Raw genomic sequence first — 18,693 nt, 5'->3', positions numbered from 1 at the left:
CTATCACAAGCTTTGACAAAGGCTGGTGGTAGAATCAGAGTGTGGAAAGGGTTAGAATACCACCATTTGAAATACCCTGGGAGGTCTAGTTTTCAAAAATACATTGTCAGATTAGGTAAATTTAATCGTCTGGGTTCAAAGATGTCCCAAATAGGGTGTGAGGGCAGGATGACCAGGTGGTACAATTCTAAATTGAAAAATGCACACCTCCAAAATGTGGCTTTTTAGCCCCCAAACAATCAGGTAAACCTATGCAAAGGTGATATGACTGTACTCAGGAGATATTGCTGAACAGATGTTGTTTTGAAGTGACAGATACCAGGAGCTTTTAAGTTATACTTAAAGTACAATTTATGTGAAAAAAAAAACACATAACATAAACTACTACCACAAACTTTCACAGAACACTGAATTGTCATTTACTGCATGTGATTTTCACAGTGATAATAGACTTGTGCATTTGGATTCGGACCAATCTTAATTTTAACTTCATTTGCTAATTTTGTTAATTCATATGAATGTCTAAAAACCAGGTGAAACCAACAGAAACACACACACACTTTAACACTCTCTTGCACACTCTAAAATGCTCTCTCTCAATGTCTCCCTACCATCTCTACTCACCACTTCTGTGTCACTGGCTCCACGTCTTCTCTTGCCTCTTCTTCTTCTTCTTTCTTCATCCGCTTCTACCATATTATTTTTTCTTTTGTGGCAAGTAACATGTGATTTTCTATTCTTAGAAATAACTTGTCTGACAGAGGATTCTTTCACTTGCTTCAGTCTATAGAAGTGATGATTGTTCAAATGGAGCCTCATCATGTACATGTATATAACAATACCGACATAAATCAGGCCAAACTGGATCATCTCATAAGGTAAATAATTATTATATATATTTATCAGCAATGAAATATTGTCTTTAATTCCCCCAAACAATAGTTATATGAATGCAAGTACGTAGAAAGAAATGAATAAAACTTGTGTGTACTGAAAGAGTTGCCCTCAAAAAAGTAATCTTACTAAGGTTTTACTATTGCAGCAGTTGCATTGTTTTTATTTAACAAATCAAGTTTTCCTAAAACATATTGGGGAAGGGGTTATTTTGCAGATTGCTCTGGTGATTGCACACCAGATTTTCGATCTCACCCTTAATTTATAAAAATGATATACTTAAAACTTATTTCTACTTTCTGCACTAAATATTAATAGGATATACACTTATTAACGGAAAAACAAAAGTGATAAACTAAAGTGACTTTGGGTCCTGGTGGCCTCTTTGTGGACTTTGAGGCCTGGTGGCTCCATTGCAAGCTTGGGATGGGGCAGGAATGGAGTGTCTTTAGGTACTGGGCCCCAAACTTCTGACGGTGGCCCTGCTGAGTGTGGTCCTACAGTAAATTCAGAAAGAGTCAAGCTAATTATATGTAACTTCAAGAATTTTTAAACCAGGTTTTTAAAAGTCACAAGGAGCTTCATATTTAAATAGACTGTTCCTTAAAAGCTGAAGAAATTTTATGGTAGGATTTTTAGAGTAATTCTGTCTTCATTGTTAATGCATGTGTCATAACACTCCACATCTTTCTTTGTAGAAAAACAGTTATTTCATTTCAGTGCGTTAAATTGAAGTGTTAATCGCAATTCTGATAGAAAACGCATCCATTTGATTTATTGTTTTGGACATTATTTCATCTCCATATACAAAATCAGCATCCAGCACACACTTAATCAAAGCTACAGGTACTTTTTAGAAAGTGTCAAAAACGAAATAACCTATTCACAATTTATTTAAGAAAAAACATACATGCATTTCGTTATTATGAATAAGGCAATTCCCACCTACTGGTACAGACAACTTAATGCAAAGTTGACTCTTGTCCATGCAAACTGCCCCAAAATCTGAGCCACGTGCACCATAGTTCTCAAAATACACATTTGCGTTGATATTGTTGATGGGACATCTCTAACTCAAGCAAGGGCTTTCCACACTCAGGTCAACGTGATTCTTTGAGATAATGACAAGAGCTCGTAAATGTGTGTTTATAGCACATCAAGACTCCAGTATATTTGGTAATTTGAATGTTAGCCTCTCTTTATTTGAAGAACGACTTTGATCGCTGTGACCGAAGTTGTTTGTTTTATCAGATCAGACCGTGCGTCACCTTTCCTTCCATAATACTGATTTCACTCTATTTTTTATAACGTACAATGAATTTATAAACCATTGTTTGTAGTCCCTGCATTGATTTTTCAATTAATTTTTGATAGATTCTACTTTTCTTTGTGTAATAGGAGCTCTTTTCTAACTGCCTCTGTTCATAACATTGTAGTACCCGTGCTTATGTTTTAGCCTTTGTAATCAGCTGAAGACTCTGAATGTAGAAGACCTTGAGGCTTGTTCAGCACTCGTCCTCTATCAGCTCCAGAAGCTGTTGAAGAGCCCACTGACTACATGCACCTCATCTAAGAAAAATCCTAAAGACTGCAAAAGCGATACAGATGAAAAGAGGTATGACAGTCCCGAAGCTGAAGGACATGTCTTAATTACCAATGTTCCGTTTTAACTATAATATACATATCAGGTTGGTGTATGGTTATATACAAGTACGTTATTGTGGGACTTTGTCTATGAAATGCAATGATGTATTTTATATTTTTAGGGAGTACAGAGAAAAAGTAAAAGAAAAAGCTAAGAAAAAAAAAATCAATTCATATAAATGAAAATCACATTACTAAAAAAAAAATATGCAGCGTAAGCATTAACGTTAAACCAGAAATTTGATAATGTCAGTGTTTGCCAGCTATACAGCTCTGTTAGATAATGTCACCATTAATGTTAACAATTTCCGAAGGTAACGCACCAAGACAGCATCTAGTTAATCCCAGCGCTGTGAGTACAAAGCCTGGCTATTAATATTTAAATTAGGTTTATGCGTAAGACCATATTCATGTCTGTAGTCAGAAATGTGACACTTTAGCTAAACCCGGATATTTTATGTTACCATATACTTGCAAATATATGGATATATGCTGTAATTTGAATGAATTGATCGCTACGTCTAACCTCGTATTCTATATTGTATATACACCGAACATTACAAAAAGTCATTTGAGTCATTGAATAAGTCATCATGCTTTTCAACCACAGAACTCATCTGGAGCATCTGAGTTTGTTTTCTGCTGAAATGAAGATGTGCACCATACATGGGAATCACGTTAAAGGCAAATGTGATACAACATCAGTTTAGCTTTCGTATGTTCTCACACTGGGGGGAAAAAAGAGAAAAATAGGTCTGAGAAAAGTTGGCAAAAGTGTTACAGAAAGTGAATGTGTAATATCAGAGGAACTTCCACCTTGATGTCACTAGAAATACCTTTTTAGCTAAAACATTTAGAAATACATCACTTAAAACAATTAGTGACAAACACAGTTCTTAAGGATGGGCAAAATATACCACTAATGCATCTATCACCAAAGAAAACTCGTCATATTCTGGGCTCCAAAACTAAGCATTAAGGCATCTTAATGTGTATCTGAATGTAATCATTTAATAGTCCAGTACTAGGCGACCATGTTTGTTGCCAATACAAGCTCCATGTTAAGAAGACACTGGCAACATCTGGCAATCCAAATGCTCTGGACTGCAAATTCCCCCATACCTTATATATACTTTGTTCACAGCACTATACAGTTAGTGATTAATAAATATATCCATAACATGTAAGAATGGACCATTACAATAAGTGCTGAAAGCCCCGCTGTTAGGAGCTTGCAAGCCATTGCCAAAAGACAGTGATTTAGAAAATTGTGGAACTATAGACCGAGCACAGAGGGATTATTATAAAACTAGGAAAACGTGACATCGGGGAAATCCCATTGTGCAGCACTGCAGAATGTAATGGTGCTATATAAATCAATTAAACATCATTAAGGTCAAATGAACACATAAAGGTTTCAGATCAAAGTGAAATGGTTAAAAGGGTTGCAGTCATGATAGCCCTTAACTGGCATCATCCCTAAACCCAGAAGGGATCTCCAAACTCCTTTTGTCTGGAATTCGATATGACAGAGGATCTTCCCAAATCTTTTTTTAATATAATGAGATCTTCCATCAGTTTAGGAACCCCAAGAAATCTTGCAGGGGGTAAGGATGTTACTGGTTCAGTATGGGGATTGTTTATTCTTACCTACCCGTTCCCATGGCTCATACAGTAATGCCCCCCCCCCTATAAACATTTTAAGAAAAAAAAAATAGTATTAACAAAAATATGACTTCCTAAGGCTTCCTTCATTGTGGCCATACCTAGTAAGAGCGCAGTCAAAACCGTCGATTTTACCTTCTAAATGTAATTTGTGACGCCGGGTGATGGTAAATTAGTAAGTTCCACTGATTTTGGTTAATGTACCATCACAGTAAGGAAAAGCATTCTTATATTGTGTTTATTCTTACATCCTACAGGGCTTTCTCAAAATCATTAGAAGAACGTGTGCTTGATCACATTTCTTTGTTGAAAGAACACCGAATTTTCAATGAAAGAGATCTTCCTAAATGCTTATCAACAATATGGATGTGGAACAATAAACCTCACCAGGTAATTTCAATTATAGCTATATTTCAAACTTGAATGAACACAAAATGTGTTTAGTAACGAGTGTGTGTACGGCGCTGTTCAATTTTTGCCACATTTAAATGCTTCAGATCATCCCTCTAATTTTAATATAAAACAAAGGCAATGCGGATAAACACAACATGGGGCTTTTAAATGATAATTTCATTTATTGAAGATAAAGAATTGGTGGAAAACTATATCACTCTTTAGAAAAAGTAATTGCCCCTAAACCCAATAACTGATTGTGCCACTCGCGGCAATAAAACATTTGCGATAACTGGCAATGAGTGTTGGCCCACTCTTCTTGGCAGAATTGTATTTAATGCAGCCACAACGGAGGGTTTTCTCAATCAGATTCAAGCCATGATTTTGATCTCCAAAACCTTCATTGCGCCATTCAGAGGTAGACGTGCTTGTGTGCTTCGGATCATTGTCCTGCTGCATAACCCAACTGCGCATAAGCTTTAGGTTACAAACCGATGACCGGACATTCTCCTTTTGGATTTTCTGGTAGAGAGCAGAATTCTTGGTTCCATCAATTAAGACAAGTTGCCCAGTTATATATGTGTATCTGTGTGTGTAAATGTTTATTGGCGATATCATAACTGCCTTGCCCCGATTACAGTTTGCCTACATTTGCTAAAAAAAAAATGAGGGATTTTCAGTAAGAATTTCTGATTATTCTGTTGCAGCTTTGTATGTTTGTGAAAAATATATAGACCAATACAGTATGGTGCAGAGGAACGGAGCCGCAACATCCGACTTGCTGCATAGTGATGGACAAAGCATAAATGTTTTTCTAATAAATAAATAAAAGCTTTGTATGGGTCAAAACTCTTATTTTAATCTTAAGAGTCCCAATATTAAGCTACACTGCTTGCAAATGAAATACTGTTACATCAATGAAATGCAGAGTCGGTTATGAAGCTCATTTTTTTTTTTTTTACGTATTTTTATAATTACAATGTTGCAGATGTGTTTTCACGCATATGCAGAGATCAAATCATTCCATGGTTTCACTTTCATTTGTACTTCCCCGATTTACATTGTCCTCTTAATAGCTTATTAGAGTGTTCTTCACTTTGTAATAGAGTAGCCTTGGAGCCTTTTCCTCAGTACGAGAGTGGCCTTGGAATATGGCCTTTGGAGCAGAGCAAATTAACCTTGTATCTGAGCCTTTGTGAGCTATGGAGTCGCTGTGGAATTTGTCTACAAGATGTGAGCATGTATGATCCCTGCCATTCTAGTGAATCCTTGTGTTGCAAGCTTTGTGTAGTGTAAAGCATTTAGCTTAATTACGCTTGGGATAAAATCCTTATCTAACCTTGAATCAAACACAAGTGCTTTGTGTAAAGTGGGTATATATTACCACCATGGAAATACCGTTTTTTTTATTTATTTTTTTTCTTTTACATACACTTCTCCCTTTTTTTCTTATTTGGGCTTACCAGTCCATTTTTTGTGATCTTTTAATTTCAAAATATTTAGCAATTATGGCTTTTTACTGTTGCTTAGCTTTGGCAATAAAATCAAGGATGTTTAACCAAAATATTGACTTGTGAACTGAAATGATCAAACATTGAACGCCAGCTCAGACAGGCAGCTTTTTAATATAAATGAACATTTAAGAACGTTTCATGTTAGGTGAAGTGTGCGCATACTTTGTTTGCTGTCACTGTCAATATACAGTATATACAAGTAGAACTGTATGTATATTTATACTGTATATGTGCACATAGGCATGGAACTTGCCAAATTTTACAAACATTTGGATCCAACGTGGAAAATATAGGATATTTTGGACGCATGGTTGGAAACGGGCATAGTTTGTAGGTAATATGGGGCATAGTTCAGACTAACATAAATCCTCATCTGTTGATGTTCATCTAGAAAAAGACCGACAGCCTATTGAAGTGGTTTCCAATTTTGCTTCAAAGTGGGAAGAGTCCATTCGACTCCAAAACAGAAATCAAATTCCTCCTTGAATTACCTTTCTACTGGCCAGTTCCATTTTTTGAAGATTTCTTTTTTTGAAGATCTGTTAACTGTAAAAAAAAACAACAAAAAATATAAAAACTTCATGGATTTTCTTTGCGCATTCTACAAAGCAGATTTTAAGGTTTTGAGGTCAAACATCTTGCTTCAAAAATAATGGAACTCTTTCCTCCAGGGACGTTATATTTTATATAGTAATATTCTAGTCAACTAATAAAGGTCACAGACTCAAAAGTGTTCTAATTATCTCAATGTCCATTAAAATATGTAAAACAGAGTCGTTAAAATGATATGCAGTGTCTCTAAAAATAACATACTAGTCCTTAATTAACTAAGCCAGTACCTCATACTACTGTATTCTGGAGACTTGGGTGATATAAATTGTAAGAAGGACTTAATTCTAGGAACATTGTTAAACACGATAGTTTAATTGTGAAGCCCCAAAGTATTTTGTGGCCTTCTGCAATATGTAATAAATAAGTCCAAAATGTACCAAAATTGTGTATTGTCAACCAAAAAATCATAGCATCTTATAAAATCATTTTTATGATGACTTTTACTCGACAGCAGCTTCTGTATTCCTTGATTGTTGCAGGCCATGGCAGGTTTTGTAGAAGATGGAAAGGATGTGTCTTCTTCTCAGAGTTGTGTATCATTGGGTACCACGCCCCTGAAGACTCGTCAAGCTGAGCATGATCTTCATGGATCCCTTCGCTACAAAAATGAGAACTCAAGACAGCAAGGTGAGTTTGATAGAAACAAGTCAACACAAAATGATTTGGTCTTCCTTTAACTGGTGCAATCCGAGTAACATTTCTAAAACACTCTGAGTGTTGTATCACGAATGCTGTTTTTTTTTTTATTTAAATTATAAAAAAAATATGTTTTCAAACTTTTTAAATAAAATCCCATATGAAAAAGCACCCCATATGGTTATAGCGACACTACTTTAAAAAGGGAAAAGTACTACAAAAAAAGGTCTGCTTTTCAAACTAAACTTCCCTAGCACTGAAAAGGTTATCATGTCCATAACTAAAGCATAAAGTAATGATTTAAATTAAAAAATTGTACCTTAAAGTTATAATTAAAAGACCATTGATGATGATGATGTTTTTTCTTCTTTTATTGAATGTTTTTGTCTATATTTATGTAAATAAATAAATAAATAAAGAAATTTAATAAAGAAATAATAATAAAAAAGACCATTGATGATTTAGCCCAAGGTGATTAAACTTGCCATATACGACATTTGCCCAAAATGTACCATTAGCTCTTTTGCTGCATGCTATTATTACATATATTCAATTATGTAGCGCCATCATATTCCACATTATATTTCTGAATAGGCTTGCTTTTTCATATTGATATATATTGAAGAAAGCTTTGGCCTTACATATTAGGTAACTGGAAATGAATGAATTTAACGCGCTGAATGAGCTTGTGCCATTTTTACATTGCTGGACACACAAAAGGGTTTGTGAAAATCCATGGATGTGCGTGGTGTAAATAATAGCATGCTATGTGCTTTCAGTAAACGAAATGTTGGCTGAAATAAATGTAATTAACTAGGTGTGGGCATTAGATGTACAATGAGAAGTACTGATTCATTTTCACAAAAATACAGAGCATTTTTTATTCTGTAATTTTAGCCAAATTGAAAAGCTGCATACATCTTTTTTTTTTTATTTTTTTTGCAGTGGTTTAAAATAGTATCAATAATAATCACCACATGATATATTTTAATTATGTCAAGTCTGTGGATAGGAAAAGCAATTATGTTAGCCATATACGCCAAGAATCCATTTTAATAATCAAAGTTTAGTCTGGGATAATGACTGGGTAATACACACTCGCTGGGTTATCTTCCTCAGCATCCATCTCATCAAAATCTAAAGAGCTAGGTAATTAGGATGAAAAACTCTTTATATGATTAAACCGGGCACATTGATTTAGGTCTGTGGAGTGCGAGCTACTTTCGTTCACAGTGGAGAAGGCAACTTTGATTCCGGCTAATTACGTTTGTTGGGTTTTTGTAGATGCCATGCTATTTAGAGAGAGACTGATGGTATGTATGTACATTTTTTTTTATTATTATTATTTTTATCTAGTTAGAGCATAAATAATTTAAGAAGCCTGTTTGGGTCAATCATTTCTACAGCAGCCGAAACAGACCTACAAGAAACATATTTGATAAAGAAAAAAAAAGTTCACAGCACGCTTTTTTCTTTTGAGAATCAGAAAGTAGAAGGCTAGATCAATAAACTTAAGATGACAACAGTATATGGAGAAAAAATAAAAAATATTCAAAGCAAGGGGCTCGACAGAAGGAAGCCAGGCCTGGTCATCAGAACTTTGAAACATTTCATTATTTTATGTTTCGATGTACAGATGTCGCAGGCTCCTGTGAAGATTATAGAAAATGTTATATAGTAAAAAAAAATAATAAAAAAAATTGTGTTCCAGGTAAAAGCAATTCTTGCATTAAAAGCTATATGGTAACACCCACATTGCATAACGGGGGAAATAAAAGTATAACATGGCAGCATGGATTTTCATAAACTTATTTACTGCATTGAGAGCATGAATCCTGTGTTGAAAAAACTGATATAGACTGATATAATGGGCATTACTGTGTGGAAATTATCACACAGTGGAGGCACATGCAAAAAAACATAATATACTAAATACCTTTCCTCTTTTGTCTTAGTGTATTTATTTTTTTATATTTTTAATTTTTACTGTTCCTCATTTGTAAAGCAGCAACACTGTTTAAGAACCGAAACATTGAAGGAACGACTATTTTAAGAACATTATAACATTATGTGGCTTTTTAATAAGCGTTATTAAAAAGCCACATAATGTTATAATGTTCTTAAAATAGTCGTTCCTTCAATGTTTCAGTTCTTGATTCAGGGTAAGCAGCTATTTTCCTTCAGCTCTATGCCTAGGAGGTCATATCACAGTCCACAAAGTTAGATAATTAACACATATTGGTCTTTATGGGAAGACTAGATGGGCTGAATGGTCCTTATCTGCTGTCAAATACTATGTTTCTGTGTTGATTCAGCGACACACCTGAGAACATGACATTTAAAGAAAAGGCAGATCACATGCTAAAACCTATTACAGTAAATAAGGTTAACAATGATCAGCTTTCACCTCGATATACACTTTATATATTGATCCCTTGAGAGCAAATGTCTGCTGCTCCACAGCTTTTAGACAGAGCTCGAGTGCAGTAGTTCGATCACCTCTCATGAACAGCTGTTTGGTCCTTTATGAGACTCGTCAGCATGAGGTTTGTGATGCGGGCTTAATACTTAAGGCTTGGAGGAGCACAAGAAATGTACACAACAAAAGTTATGGTAAGGTAAAGGTGATGGAAATCCCACTCAAGGGATCCATTTATATATATAATATATATATATATATATATATATATATATATATATATATATATATATATATATATATATATATATATATATATATATATATGGATATAGAGGTGAAAGGTGATCATTGTTGACCTACCCAGAATCCCTTGTGGTTGTGGCAGCACCACAAGATATCTGAGAAAAATAACCAGCCTTCTGGCTTGTCTGGTGTTGGTAGATTAGTGTTTAATGCTTCTACTACCCCCTTAATTTTAAGTGGAAGGGTTTTACATTGTGCTGGGGTTGGCAGAGCTGGCTTTGGACAGGGCCTCCACATTTTGGAAAGTTAGAGCTTGGTAAAATATTGTCTTATTTTCATAGGTTTCACACATTTTCATACACTTTTGGAACATTTTTTGTTTAGGTTCCTCTTTATCTGTTTAAAGTTTACAAACAAATAAAATCACATAAATGTACGTTTAAGATTTTCACAGGTTTTTATTATATTTTAAAAAGTAAATCGAAAACATAGGAATATTTGTTAAAACACTAGCCAGCTGATGTCAATAAAAGGGAGCAGAAGGGAGAACAAATTCTCTAATATCTCTTGAACCTATGTAGCCTTGAAAGAAGAATAAAATATATAAATTATTCAAAAATTCAATATGATTTCTGTGTGCAGGAAACAATGAGCAATTTCTAATGGTACAGAGTTATACGTGCAGACTGAGCAGTAAAGCTGCTTTTGCAGCTGTCGCTTTTGCTGACAAGTACAGGACCGCTTCTTGAGATATCTGTATTGGTGGCGGTGAATGGTAAGGTCCTCATCAGTGGTCGCTGGTCAACAGTCCAAGAAATGGTGGTCAGAATTAAGCATTTTTAAAACCTGATTCTGGGGAGGAACTTACAGAGAAAAAGTCAAGCAGGGGAATAGTTTGTATTTTGGGAGAATGGACCAGATTGTAAGACTCTATAAAAATGACGAATGGTATACTAAAGAGTATCAGACAAGTCATTAAAATAATGCAGAAAACTGGAGTATGGCCTGGGGCAGTGGGTGACAACTTCTAATAATTATTGAGAACCTTATCGATCATCATGGCATTTATTATATAGGTTTAAACAAACAGTGTATATAGATAGATATGTATGTGTGTGTCTATATGTATATAATTATTTCAAAATGTTATACATACATAGTTACATAGTACATAAGGTCCCTAAGTCCATCAAGTTCAACCTTTCTACCTAACCTTCCTACTCTTGATCCAAAAGAAGGCAAAAAACCCTAATGAAGCTATTGCATTCTCTATACATCCAATTTCTAACGTGATAGCGATTTGTTGAAAGAGACTGTGTTTCAGTGCTACAGCTCCACACTTACGTATTTGAAGCCAAAGCAAAGCTCAGCATGGAGCGTCAGTCAGCCGCAGGAAACCCACATTGTCAATTAGGTCTTTGAAAACTGATCCTTTCCAGAATCTCTTGAGAATTAAGTTTTTTAATTAACATTTAGTAATTTATATCTTTTTTTTTTATTTTTTATTTTTTTATTTTTTAACCAACTAGATTTTCTTTTTAAATATCTTATATGTGATGGGACATTACAATTGCTTGGTCTATTTTATAATTGAATTTTTTTTAATATATATTTTACACAACCATCAATCATTTGTATTAAGCTACTATTAAATATGAATCAAATATTCTCAAAGGTAATGTGCATTTAAATATGAGATAATGAAATACCTTTAGAGGAATATTACACATGGTGTTACCCAATAGAATAAATAGATGCTAATGTTTGGAATTTACACGTCATCATTTGTTAGTCTTCCTTTTTTTTGCATTTATTACTGTTTTTATTTTCTTACAAAACACAAATGTTTTAAATCAACCTACATATATTGGCCTGTAAACTAATGCCATGGAAGTGGAAGACAATGCACATAATCTACTTTTTAGAATTTTTCACTCAAAAGGGAAATGTTCCGAATACTTAATTTTAGAAATGGTAGTTTGATGTGGTGTAGTATTGTAGCAGATAGTGACAATTAGTGTTAATATAAAGGGCCAATAAACTTTAAAACTTTAAAAATAACTTTGGCTTCTTCAAAAAACATTTTGAGACAACAGATTGTACTTAACTTTTCTTCTCAGAGTTACCAGCATCTTGATTAGAACAACAACTTGTATGAGGTCACACTAAAGGGAGTCCTCACTAAGTACCGAGTTTGATGTACTATGTATGGTAGCTAAATAAATATTGGGTGGTTTTTGGGCCAATTTGTGGATAATTCAATACTGTATATATGCCGCTTGTCTGGAATTCGCAAGATCTGTTTCAGTTTTGTTGATTTCTTTACCTGAGTTACATTCCAGGTAGATGTCTGTACAGTTAACGGATTTTAAGAGATTTTTTGGTTGAGCACGTTGGTGCCCTGGGGGGGGTAGAAATATTAAATAAAATGCACATAAATAATAGAGAATAGTACTCAAGATATATTTGAGAGGATATATATATATATATATATATCTTTCTGTGTGGCTTTATTTAAATGTGCTATCTCACAATGCATGGTAGATAAGGTTGTAGGCAAAAGATCTCCTAACCACACTTGAGGCGAGTGATAGAAACGTCTAACGTTACTGTAGGTCTTTTGGCGTAAGAGGTGGACAAATGCAAAATTGTTTCATTCATACTTGCAGAGAATCTGCCACTTGGTGTCACTGTATTCAAGGTAGCCACAGCATTGTAGACAACTCCGTTTTTAAGCATCTAAACATTCTCTCCTTTGTATTTTAAGTTTAATGATAGTATAGAAGCACTTAATTTGCTTAGTTAAGAAAATAATATGGAGCATGGACTTGGCAAATTAATTTGAATTTGCCCAATTTGAATTTAATTTCTGCGTTTAACCTTTCTATTTCAAATTAATGTACAAATAAAGGACTGTCATTAATCCCAGTTGATTACTCTGCGTTGGTATATCCAGAGCCGGTCTTAGGCGTTGTGGCGCCCTGTGCGGACTACTCCTCTGGCGCCCTCCCTCACTACCCCCCCTCTCTGCCCCTTCAAACTACCCCCCCACTCTGCCCCTTCAAACTACCCCCCCACTCTGCCCCTTCAAACTACCCCCCTCAAACTACCCCCCCTGCCCCTTCAAACTACCCCCTCCTCTGCCCCTTCAAACTACCCCCCCGCCCCTACAAATTCTTCCCTTGTATCTATGGGTGGATTCATATACACCTACTTGTAACAGATGTGCGTCCAGCATTAAATCCAACCTGATGTGTTTACTTACAGTGAACTCAAATTGGACAGATGCTACCGCTCAAGACCTCCAGAACCTACAACAAGACCCTCAACACCAAGAAGAGGAAGATGACGAAGAGGAAATAAGTGATGTCTCAGAGCTTGAAATCCCTGGTAGGTGAACTCAATAACACTTATAAGAGTCGTCTATATTGTGTGTATATACATTTAATTTTAATAAACTCTGACCATTTATTCTACATTTCATTTATGTAAATTTGTTGTGAATTTGCTTAATGTTTATATTCAGAAGTGCTTCTAGTACCAGTAGCGGCCTTGGTCTGTACTGCTTTTGTGCAGTTTGTCAATGGTGTGTGTGCGTGTGTGTATGTATATATATATATATATATATATATATATATATAATACAGTTTGAAATATTACAGTATTCAAAAAATTCTAGAATAATTTACGTGCTTCCCTGGTCCCAGATAAACTGTGGTATTTTATATTAATACTAGTACATGCTGTTAAATTAAACATGCTATAATTTTTTATGGTAGAGCAAATTTCCACATAGACAGTATATTGTCTTTAAAGGGGGTAGCTTTATTAAGCACAGGGAAGAGTAATAAATTCACATAAAATATATAGTATAGAGGAAAATGTATACATTATTTAAATACTGAGGACTGTGTAACACAATCAAAAGGTGTTGGCAGAAAATAATGTAATGGTATAACATGTTTGTAAAGTGTTGACAGAACAAATTGCTACTTTAATTACACAATTGAAAAAAGGTAAAGGTACTCATTTAAATGACATCCATACCGAGGTCCATTTTGCACAGACACCAATGCATTTTACTGCATGCAAATTGGTATCTGCTTTGTTTTGCTATTAGAGTTTGAAAATGAGACTTCTGGCCTATTTCCCTCCTCCCCTGCCTGTCTTTACTGAAAACAGGAAGTGTACCTAGGTGTCCTTCCTGCACGTGTGTTGTAGCTCTTCCATTGAATAAAGGGAGTATGCTGACTGAGCATTGTGATTGGCTGATGCTGAAATCTATTATTATCTATTATTTAGTTGCTGATTGTTGCGGGTAAGGCTAGTCGAGAAGAAGAGCGTAAACTATTCAGGGCAGGAATTTGATGAGATAATACTGGCTCTGCCTTAGATTGCTGCCATTCTCAGTTTTCATAAGAACCTTTAAACTAAATATCTGCAAAACCGTTACGTAGCTTGACAATTATGAAATGAATGGTTTTAGTTATGTTGTAAACTTCTGATGGCAACAACACCCCTTTTTATGTCTAGGGAAATAGACACATCATAAAACTGCATTTTTGTTATCAGAATATTTTAAAAGGCAAAATATATTAACATAACATATATTTTTATGCTCAACTGATTTACATACCATGATTGTTTTGTTCTTCAAGTTTAAAGTAATGTTTTAGGCAGATCAATGGAACTATCTTACCCATTCCTCCACCTCCCAAAGGTTGTTGTTAAAGATGCCACAATCCACCGTTTCACAGAAAGGCTTTGCTTGCTTTTATATCATGACGTGCAGGAAAGTCTACCAGTTGGTCAAGTGCAAGGCAGATGTGATTATTAATTCCCTGCTCTAAGCAGACGCGATTTCTCTCATGCATCAATGCATGCTGGGAGATTAAGGCATAGATTTCCCAAACAGTGTCATTTTACCTCACATGAAAAATACCATGCTACGTTACACAGCGGGGTTAATTTATCGGTGACCAAACGTTCCACTGTGATGTTTCCTTCTTTGAGATGAAAGTTCACCGATACCCCTTGGTCTAAATAAGGCCAAAATCCGCACACATTTAATGATACCGGCAGTGTGTAGATCTGTTTTTGTGTGTGAATATTTCATAGGCTGAAACTAAACAAACTGCTTACCAAGAGCTTTACTTTATTTTTTCTATACGTGTGGAAGCATGGAGTTCCCGGAGAATGCTGCGTTGCCAGTCAGTGTGACACTAATAGCTTAATTTAGTAGCTTTGAAGTGATAGGTCATGAATGCAAGCTTAGATTAATAAGCGGGCCAACTATAGCTGCAGGAGGGTAGCTTTCATGTTTTTTTTTGAAAACTTCAATGCAATCCGTGTGACAAAAAATTGAACAAAACATCAGGATGTTTTCTTTAATTTATTTTTGTTTAGGCCTCATTTGGCAAATATACTTTTTTCTCTAAAGATTTTGAAGACACTAAAGAAATGTAATAGCATGAGATACACAATATTCTTCTGGTATTGGTGGCCACATGGGAGTGACCTAAAATGTCTTCTATGTCTTATCGCCTTTTCCCGCGTTTCATGGTTGTCTATGCAAATATCTGCTAGAACTTAAAGGAGTGCGTTGTAAGGAACTAAATGTGAGAAATCTGCATTACGGTGACCTTCATCAGCTCTGGTTTTATAGAAAGGCTTTTATTTCCGCTGATTTATTCAATTGAAACTGATCCATTGATGAATTGGCCAAGTAACAAATTTCCATGAATATTCTTATAGTACATTAGCAGTGGTGTATTTTGGTTGGTTGCTGCCCAAGTTGCCTAGCGTTGTGTCTTAGAAAGGATCTGTGATGTCGGATAAATACACTAGAGAGGTTTTGTCGGCAAGGCATAGACTGTCATATGTTACTATTCTGCTCACAAGGAAGATCTACAATCTCATCAACTGGTCCATTGAGTATCTGAGCACCAATATTTGGATGTATACCTGAAAATGGTGAAATTTGGACATTCTCTCATAGTTTTGACTGCAGTACCCAAAGGTCCGCATGAAGGAAAAGGAATAACACATGCTTCGTGCCAACGAAACTGCTTAAATATTTTTAAGTCAAAACAATATTAAAATGTTTGTCTACTTCCCCAAAGTAAAATTCGTTATTACGTGTAATTCCTGTTTGCAGGCCATTTTAGGAACTGTATACCAGATGTCTACAAATGAGCCAAATACAATTTGGTTTGGCTTTGTCCCATTAGTGTTTCCTGTAACAAATTGTGTTCCCTGCCCATTCAGTTCAGGCAAGAATTTGGGGGCATTTTTAATTTGGTGCCCGGTGCCCACATTCACTCTGACTCACTCTCTCTAAATGTTTCCTTACCTTCTGTGCCGACCACTTCTGCATCTTTTTGTTCTTCATCTTTTCTCTTTTATCTTTGATCTTCGTCTGCATATCTGCAGACCATAACCTGGTGCGAACTACATCCGAAATGACGGTATTTTCGGTGACGTCCCCTCGCCTGATCCTCACAATTTTGGCGGCAGTTCACCTTATGACAAAATTGCGGAGCTTTTGATGGCGGCCTCCCACCCAATTCGAGGATCGAGTGAGAGGACATTGCTAGAAGCGCCGCCATTTTGGTGGAAGTTCCTGCCAGATTTTGTCCGCAGAGATGCGGGCGAAGATAGAAGATAAACGAAAGAAGATGAAGAACAAGAAGATGCAGAAGGGGTCGGCAGAGAAGATAGAGAATGAATGAGATTGTGAGTGAAAGGTCCTGCGAATTTCAGAAGAAAGTTCTGGCCTCGTTTTCTGGCTTAGTACGAATTGCCGAATTTGGCTCCATACGATCGGAAAGCGCAAGTCTAATGTGTACAGTGCTTTATTTAAGAATTTGGCAATGATATACTGTATTTATGAAAAGGGAATATGGTTCCAAAGGCAGGGAAGTGGTTTTATCACCATAGCAACCAATGGAATAGCAAACCATTTTTTTTTTTTTTAATTTGTTATTATTATGTTTGTAATTTTTAAATAACGGTTGATTTTCCCCCTCAGTTTTGTGGTGATGCAGTTTTAAGGTATCCGTTATAAGCTGCCTGTATCTTTTCTTATGCTGTCATTTACCGTAATTTTATGTCTTTATATTGCAAATCTCGAAGATAACTGTGTGTGAGTAACCTGTCTGTATCTTTATAGGATTAGCTGCTGGTGACACCAATTTCAGGACAAAGACAAATAATAAACCGGGCTCAGATGCTAGTTTATCATCAAGTGAAAAAACGTCTATGTCCAGGTAAGACAGATCTTTTAACACATGTTTGAACTGCTAAATATGTTTAATTTCTATGAATAAAGTTATACTTTCACTAATCTGTGATCAGAAAATCTAAAACAGTTACTACTTGTTGCCTTTTTTTTTTTTAAGACCCAGGTATTGTTTTGCAGCTGTTATTTCTCATTTTAAGACTCAATTGACATCTCAGTGAACCTCAAATTAGCGTGTACAGCTGCTCTCTGTAGGGCTACTTGGCGACCAGACAATGGAAATTGTCAGTCTAAGAGCAGACATAATACAGGAAGAGTATTGAAGAAATAAAAGAGCTTGTTTTTTAATGGTGATTGTCGAAGGGATGAAATTCAGCCTAGGCTCAATACCGATTTACATGCCCAATTCAGAAAAGATGTTAACAGTGTATTTATTCTTAATGTCGACCTGTCAAATCCCCAATCCTAAATAAAATAGTGCGGTATCAAAATAAACCTAGGAACTGTGTTTACAGATTAAAGGCCACCAAATTAGACACTGTAACTAAATGCAGCATTAGAAACATCACTCCCAGTAATGTTGAATGTCAAAATTCTTAACAGAAATAATTATTTAATCATGCTAAATTTGGCTTCATTAATAATTTTTTACCAGGAACTCTTACTTGTCATATGTATAAGAAAAACATATCAAAAGTCTATGTTGTTTTTATACGATTAAACATGTAGAGGAATTGTTAAACGACAGAGCTGCCAAGGTTTATTTGAGTAACATATCAGAGAGTATAATGAATGTCTTGCGTACGTTAAACTATTATAAATATATCTGATTGTGAGGCGCCATCTCATATACATACTGTAGCCCCTCCAAAAAAATAGTCCTCTTTGGTGGAAACTGATTGGTTGTCGCAGCTACACGAGGAGGAGCGATTGGAAGAGAATTAATTAGCAACGCAAGTCTTGCCCCAGTGAACCGAGGGAATTACTCACTCATTTTTAAACCAAATGAAGGTTCCAATTAAAAAATAAAATCTATAAGCTATAAATAACTAGTCTGAATGCTTTTAATGATGCTGAAGATGACAGCTCTGTTTTGCTATATTAAATGCTCTGTTCAATTTGACTATATTTTTTGGCAAAACAATAATGTTTTAATAATAATATGTATTATGTTATGGTAGGGGTGTAATATATCTCAATTGTTCTGAAATTGTTTTAGCAAAACAATGTTAAATTAGTAATGAAATTACTTATTAGCAAACAGCAATGCTGCATCTTTCCAATTAGCCTCCTTTTTTTTGTGAATTGACATTTCTTCCATGCAGAATTTCATTTGTTTCCTAAATGTCCTAAAGTATGTTAGCTCAAGTAGTCATATGAGAGAGCACATTGCAACTAATGGGGAGGGGAAAAAAAAGATCACACCCAGA

General features: G+C 35.3%; 1 protein-coding gene across 1 annotated transcript in view; it reads left to right on the top strand.

Annotated features, from left to right (window-relative positions):
- KIZ (kizuna centrosomal protein) overlaps positions 1-18,693 on the top strand; it is a 49,150-nt gene that overhangs the window by 17,007 nt on the left and 13,450 nt on the right. Inside the window, exons 6-11 of the mRNA XM_053461127.1 lie at positions 744-878; positions 2,351-2,509; positions 4,461-4,593; positions 7,202-7,349; positions 13,291-13,413; positions 17,195-17,291. Of these exons, the coding sequence (XP_053317102.1) occupies positions 744-878; positions 2,351-2,509; positions 4,461-4,593; positions 7,202-7,349; positions 13,291-13,413; positions 17,195-17,291 (795 nt within the window). The remainder of the gene's footprint in view (positions 1-743; positions 879-2,350; positions 2,510-4,460; positions 4,594-7,201; positions 7,350-13,290; positions 13,414-17,194; positions 17,292-18,693) is intronic.

This window comes from Spea bombifrons, chromosome 3 (assembly GCF_027358695.1).
Source record: "Spea bombifrons isolate aSpeBom1 chromosome 3, aSpeBom1.2.pri, whole genome shotgun sequence".
Taxonomy (NCBI): Eukaryota; Metazoa; Chordata; class Amphibia; order Anura; family Pelobatidae; genus Spea; species Spea bombifrons.
This window is presented reverse-complemented; position numbering and strand designations above follow the sequence as displayed.